This window comes from Penaeus monodon, chromosome 2 (assembly GCF_015228065.2).
Source record: "Penaeus monodon isolate SGIC_2016 chromosome 2, NSTDA_Pmon_1, whole genome shotgun sequence".
Lineage (NCBI taxonomy): Eukaryota > Metazoa > Arthropoda > Malacostraca > Decapoda > Penaeidae > Penaeus > Penaeus monodon.
Window position 1 is genome coordinate 10,359,352 of NC_051387.1, and position 7,500 is coordinate 10,366,851.

The 7,500-nt window shown below is 43.0% G+C and overlaps 1 protein-coding gene across 1 annotated transcript in view; it reads right to left on the reverse strand.

The window, feature by feature from the left end:
* Positions 1-732: 732 nt before the first annotated feature.
* LOC119581089 overlaps positions 733-7,500 on the reverse strand; it is an 11,850-nt gene continuing 5,082 nt past the window's right edge. The window contains 4 exon segments of the mRNA XM_037929414.1: positions 733-2,193; positions 2,771-2,902; positions 6,692-6,848; positions 6,850-7,360. Coding sequence (XP_037785342.1) covers positions 1,772-2,193; positions 2,771-2,902; positions 6,692-6,848; positions 6,850-7,360 — 1,222 coding nt within the window. The 3' untranslated portion in view covers positions 733-1,771.

Sequence of the window (7,500 nt, forward strand, 5' to 3'; positions counted from 1 at the left end):
ATATATATATATATATATATATATATATATATATATATATACATATATACGCTAGTATTATATCATGCCGATATATCTGTGTTAGTACAAACAAAATTATATAAGTGGCTTCAGATATCCTATAGATATTATAGACAACCTAAATGTGGACGTCAAACAAAAATTATATACTCATAATATCAATTTATATTCGCGGGAGTTTTCTTCGACATCTATTTCTCGTGCATGATCACTGGGCACCGTTAGGGTAGTTTTTTTCAGGGTGTTGCTATCGAGGATCATGATAACAAATGTCCACACGGTCTTCAAGTCACTTTAGTTTCAAGAATCAGGAAGATTTTACTTTGAATTTGAAACCTACTCGTGATGTTATTAATGTTTTTTTTCTATTCGACTGATATAGTGCATAAATTGGGGATATTTTTCCAATCTGGAAACAGCATTGCCTTTTCTGTATCTGTAAACTCTGGAATTCTCTGTAGGATTTTCTTTTCAGTACTGAGAGATATATCTGCAGTTTGAATATCCCCCATCTTATTAAAATGTATACTGATGAAAAGGTCAGAATTTGTTTCGCTGCTGCATATTATAAATATTAATGGCAACTCAACTCCATCTTTTCTATGGAGTTGAATGACATTGTCATGACGTATCAATACATGATTGGTGGGATTAAGTAGCTCATTCTGCACATGTGAAGGATTAAAACTTGAGCTGAAAATTAAAGCCTGATCCAGAGGTGAATTGAATTTAATCCTGGATGCTGCCATTGCGCTAGCACCTTAGAGATCTGGCTTAAACTTTAATAATGGATCAACTGTTATGGCTCTTACAGAAGACGCCCTTAATGTTGCATTTTCCTTAAGTTGGCACGAAGTGCTAATAAAGAGGCGTACAGGGTGCTTACCCCCCCCCCCTTTGTAGGGAATAATAAATTGAAGGTAGGAAAGATTAAGTATGGATTTTGGGTTCACACGATACCCTGGTTTTGGAGCTTCGTCTCTGGAGGGTGTGACGCTCTCGGTAACAAATATCGATATTTCAAAATGTACATAAATGAGACATGTGAATAATGTCCTTTACACATAACATAACCCATTGGAATGATGCCAAAGAAAGTGAAATGGAGGCGTAAAGAGCCCGACGAGTTATTGTGCAGAAACTCAGATACTAGTACTGTTACCGAGAGCGACGCACAGATAGAGGGAAATAGACACAGCTATCTTATACAGCATAAACAATAGAGTCATAAGCAACACGGGTACATCTGCAGGGGCCTCATATTTACCGAGTAACAACGAAAATATCCACTGCATGTCACCGCTCAGAGACCAAGTCCACAACACCCTCACACAGCCAGTAAGTTTTCAGTAAGATGGCACGAAGTGTTAACGAAGGGGGGGTACAGGGGCTTGTCCCCCTATCTAGGGAATAATAGAAGGTAGGAAAGGTTTGGTTTGTTTTGGGTTCGCATGTTAACCTGGTTTTGGGACTTTGTCTCTGCTGGGTGTGTCGCTCTCAAATACCAAATATTAAATTAAAACAACTTGAGTTCATTACAACTAGTCAACTTACCAATTATGTTCACAAGACCCATTTACATTCCTATGGAGGGTTTGCCGATATTCCTTGGGTGATAAAAAAGTATTTATCTGATAAAGAGTATAAATGTTCTTATGTACAATTCCTGACAATGTAGTTACCTATGTACCTTGCGCACACTGCACAACTAAGGAAACAAATATGAAGACACGAATTTTCTTTAAATATATCATATACTTTTCTCCGCTGCTTTCATTCTGTCCTTCGCCATCATGAGGATACGCACAGGATTCTTCAAGGGCTCTTTCAGAAACCTTTTCACGAAGTTCAGGTAAATCATCCCAGCGGCCTGGCACAGCACCACAGCAACGAGCAGGACGAAGCTGTGCTCGGAGGGACGGCAGACGTGAAACCAAACGGCCCAACCGCAACAGACAACGCTCTCGCCCCCTTGGTAGCTCATCACCAAAGTCTTGTCGAAGAAATACCGGTCCACGACGTCGCCCCAGAGACGCACATTCCTTCTGAGCTTCTTGTACACTATCTCCCCGACCAGGGCGAGATATCCCAATGCTTTGGCGCTCAGGTACAAAATGGCGACGTTGCCCAGCCCGCCCATGGCGACGGCGCACAGCAGAAAGATTCGGCACACTGCAAGTGAAGAAAATTGCTGAACTACCTAACTATCTGATTAACATTCAAATAATTCCACTGATTCCATAAACAATACTGCCCCATTAATGCCCTTAACTATCTTGTTAACTCTACAAACTATCAATTTCACTCCATAAATGCATAAAAAACACCCTTATAAAAACTTCTTGTAATGCTTCTTCAGTTATGTAAAATCAGCATAATCCGCCATTTTATCATCACTGAGTTTTCTTTGCAAATTTGTAATTTCTTAAATCATCTTGGAATCACGTATTTCAATTACAAAAATGAGACAACATAAAAATCCCTTGCAATGCTTTCTCAGATGAAAATACATGCTGTAATCATATAAGCAACAATTAAAAACTAATTAACAGTATCATCCGGTGAAAGAAATGCAAGGTTAACCACACCATCTATAATTCATATTTTATTATTATGGTCAAGAATATACAGATTCACGTTGTTGGGTAACTCAAACCTACGCCACGTTTTACTAGTAATATTGTCACCATCACTATCATCATTACTATAATTTTTATGCAACAAACAAATATCTTTCATAAACACTCACCGGTGAAACACAAATGCAACGGTATCTTGGCGAAAGTGTCAGTCCAAGGCTCGTCCACACTCCGGCACGTGAGGAACCAGGCGGCAGCGGTGCACATCCAGCCGGCGTGGTACAACCCGGTGGCTCTGCCGTCTGTGTGCGGAGGGAGGAGGGAGTGGCAGAGGAGAACGGTGAAGTTTTGTCCTATTACTTGTATACATATATATATATATATATATATATATATATATATATATATATATATATATATATGTATAAATACATACATACATATACACATACATACATAAACATATACATATATACATACATATACACATACATACATAAACATATACATATATACATACATATACACATACATACATAAACATATACATACACATCTGTGTTTTATATATATATATACACACATGTATATATACATACACAATATACATACACACACACACACACACACACACACACACACACACACACACAATATATATATATATATATATATATATATATATATATATATATATATATATTATATATACATAACAACATACATATATATCTTCTACACCACTTGTACATGCACATCTGTGTGTTTATACACCACACACACACAGCATTGTATATACATAATATATATATATATATATATAATATATATATATATATATATATATATATATATATTATATATATATACACACACACACACACACACCCTGCGCGTTGTGTGTGTGTGTATGTATCTATTCTCTCATCCTCTCTGCTCTCTCTCTCTCATCTTCTATCTATAGATATATGTTATATCTGTACACTACACGACACCACACACAACCAACATATGTACACATACATGCATATTTAATTATATAAATAATAATATATATATATATATATATATATTTTATATATATAAAATTATATGTTGTGTGGTGTGTGTGTATGCACATATTATACTCACACACACAAACACACATATATATATGTGTGTTTGTCTATGTAGATATATATATCATCATCAACATCATTAAGGGGCTAACGTCATCGGGGGTGCATGGCCGCATCCACTCTTCGCTTCCAGCCATGAGGATCCCTCATGGCGTGTCTCCAGACAGGCCCTCGTCCCATCTCAAATTCCACGCAACAGGTCTGGTTATGTTGCCCAAGGTTTTGCTTCCATAGAGCAAAACTGGCAGTATCCAGGCCTAAAAGATATGTAGTTTGGTCCTTCTGCATAGTTACCAACATCTCCAAATGCTCTTGTTGATCGAGTTCATGGCTCATGCTGCCAGACCAGTCCATCTACTGACTTCTTGGTCTGACAGCCCAGAGATATGGACTATGCTACCAAGGTATGCTAAGCCCTCTGTGATTTCAATCACTCACAGCAAACATGGATCGACTGAACGGGTTAACCAAACAGGCCTCTAAAGTCCTGAATCATGGTCTTTGTTCAGGAGACTTCTAGGCCCAAGGATTCGCCACTGCCAGTGATTGCAGAGATTCAGATAGGATAGCAACATCAGCAGAGTCAAGGTTTGAGACCTTTGGATAGTAGCTCTGCTTTATTATCCAGTCCATGCAGGTGTTGAAAAGTGTTGGTGCAAGTACACAGCCTTACCTCACCGCTAAATTAACAGTGAAGAAGTTCGACAGGCCCACACCACACTTTACAGCACATTCAGTCCCAGTATACAGACTTCCCTCTTAGGCCAATAATCTGTGTCGGAATTCCCCTAAGTCTCAGAATTTCCCATAGCAATTCTCGATGCACCGAGTCAAAAGCTATCTTGAGGTCAATGTAAGCTGCAAGCAACCCACGACCGAACTCACGACGGCGTTCCACAATTACTCAAAGCGCTAGAACACGCTCTATTGTGGACTTGCCACGAATGAATCCAGACTACTCCAGTCTCTGGTGACGTAGTAAATGGTTGTGGATCCGTTTCAGAAGAATGTGGGTGAAAACCTTACTTGGTATACTGAGCGATGTAATGCCACGGTAATTGCTACAATCCCAACAATCCCCTTTCCTCTTCCAGAGAGGGATGACTAAGTCCCTCAACAGGTCAGGGGGAATGGAACCAGACTACCAGATGGTAGTCAAGACTGCATGCAAGCCCCATGCCATAGGCTCACCCCAGCTTTTAGCAGTTCAGCAGGGATATCACATATGCCTGCGGTTTTCCTAACCTCAGTTAGAGTAGGAGGTTCCTCGTTGATGGGTGGGTCCAGCACAGGTAACTAATTGTTGGTCTGTCTGGCACAGCTGCTCAAAATACTCATCCCAATATTCAGGAATCCCAACATGGTCTGAGATGATCTGTCCATCCACTGAGAGGACTGCAGTCATCTGCGAGTAGGGCTTAGAGTTCAGTTTTCTCAGGGCTTGGTAGGCAGGGTGAAGGTCATTTACCAAGAAATGGCCTTCAACCTCCTCAGCAAGATGCCTGATGAACTGTCCTTTCTCAGCCCTATGCACCAAGGAGCAACACAAGTCCTCATTGCCATTCAGCTGAGCCATGTCTCCTCCAATGTCTCTATGTTATTCTGCCTTGCTATCGGACATATACCATGAACTCCTGTGTTGCTTTGAGTGTTTCATGCTTGAAGGCCTCCCACAGAGCAACTGTTACATTTTCGAGTTCTGTAAATCAAACAGAGACTATCGTGGCGAATCAATGGGCATACTCCTCCTTCAGTCTGTCCAAGTGAAACACCTGAGAGTGGCCACTGGAGGGACAAGGAGTTTTGGAATGTACCCATACGATAACCACTACCAACTTATGGTCAGTGGCACAGAACTCAGCACTCCGTTAACCCTGCATTTCTGAAGGATCCTCTATCAAATGCTGACAAGTATGTGGTTGATTTCCTTGGCCTGCAGTACCCTCATCGCTATACCACGTCCAGTGATGTGGGTTGGAGCGCTAATACCAGGAGCAAGAAATCCTCAATACCTGGGAGCTAGCAAAGTTCCAGAGAAGGAAGCTATTCTGCTGGGATCAGCTCCTAAGCCATAGGGGCTGACAGACATCAGGAACAATTGTCTGCCACTGATGTGAGTATGGCGTAGAACGCTTCTGTCACATCAAGTATGCAAATATCAGTAGGAGTGTACATGGCAATAAGAGACACATGCGTCTGTCTCAGTGCCATAATAGACTCATCAACTGGTGTTACTGAGAGTTGAGTCAGCTGGAGATGGCTATGGCTATTCCCTGGAGGTAATGACCATTGCCATGGCCTGACCAGTATTAGTGTACCCACCCATACTGATTGTGCCTCTACCAGGTCTTTTCACCTCTGAGAGGACAGCCACCTCAAGTCCTAACCCTTGACTCGTCCTGCTGCAAGGACAGATGTTCCAAATGCCTACCCGGATAGCTCACCTTGGGCAGTTGCTCCGGGTGGATGCCACCTCTGCCACCCCAAATAAAGGGAGTCGCCAGGCTGTGGGACCCAATGTCCGCCTGTGGGATTCCCTCAGACTTTGCCCCAAAGGCCTCATACTAGCACCGGACAAGAAACTCTCGTTCCCATCCTGCGCCCCAACATTTGCCCTCCCAACGAGACCCACAGCCTGCCTCACTTGCTGGGTAGGAGGGAGAGTTACCCCTCCCCCCCCAGCATATCCATTTATTTTAGACGTTGCTGGTGAGATTTGCTGGGGGAGAAGGGCTGGTAAGCTCATATACCCCAGGGCCTCCTGCTGTTCAGTTTCCATGGATGACCACGAGAAGGCACTGCAAAGTATCAGTGACAGAGAGACTGAGAACTGGCAGGGGAGGCATATGCAGAGCGCGCGCGCACACACACACACACGCACACACACACACACACACTCACACACACACACACACACACACACACGTCTGTGTGTGCATGCACAATAACAATTATACATACGAAGTTACTTACCATAATGCAAGTTCACCAGTAGTCCATAGACCAAGAGGGCTGTGCTGTACAATGTATAACACCATAAAAATGGTGAACAGTTGGTCTGCGTAACAGTAACACAAGATTTTTCATTTCTCGCCGCTATAGCGACAAACCTCATACCCAAAGCCCTGGCTGAGGTTGACCAAGTAATGGGTATCGTTGCAAATTGTGAGAGGACTTGTACTGCGAACCCGGTCTGGCAGTCCATTGGGCAGGGTGCTGGTATTCGAGACGTGGATAATGTCGTTATTCGCATCTAAGATGAAGTGGAAAGAGAGCATCTTCCTCCCGGCGATGAGCTCGGATAAATCCCTCGTGAAGAGATGCGAAAGGCTCTTCGGCTCCCTCTCCCCCATCTCGTCGGAGCTCATCTTGATCAACTTGGTGTCGGCGTCGACGTTTGTTTCTGTGACAACCCACGGCCTAAGCGGGGCTTCACTGTCGCCTTGGGAGCCATTCGTCGAAGTTTCAACGCTGAGAGGGACGCAGCTCGTGCGTTTCACTGCCGCACTCAAAGATGGGAACCCCACGACGGTACTATTTTCGACAGAGATGGCGTACCTGGCCTTCAGAGCCTCCAGCCGGGACACGACCTGGTCCCTCCCACGTAAGGCAACCACAGCATGCCGGACGCGGAGCAACAACCTGCAAAATTCCACGGATTACCTGAGTTCTCTCTAGCGGGCAGGTAGACTAGCTTTACATGGAGGAACAACGGCCATACAGCGGCTTGGATGCATATCAAATGCTCTAAAGCAGTGTTCTCAACCTTTTTGGATGGTACC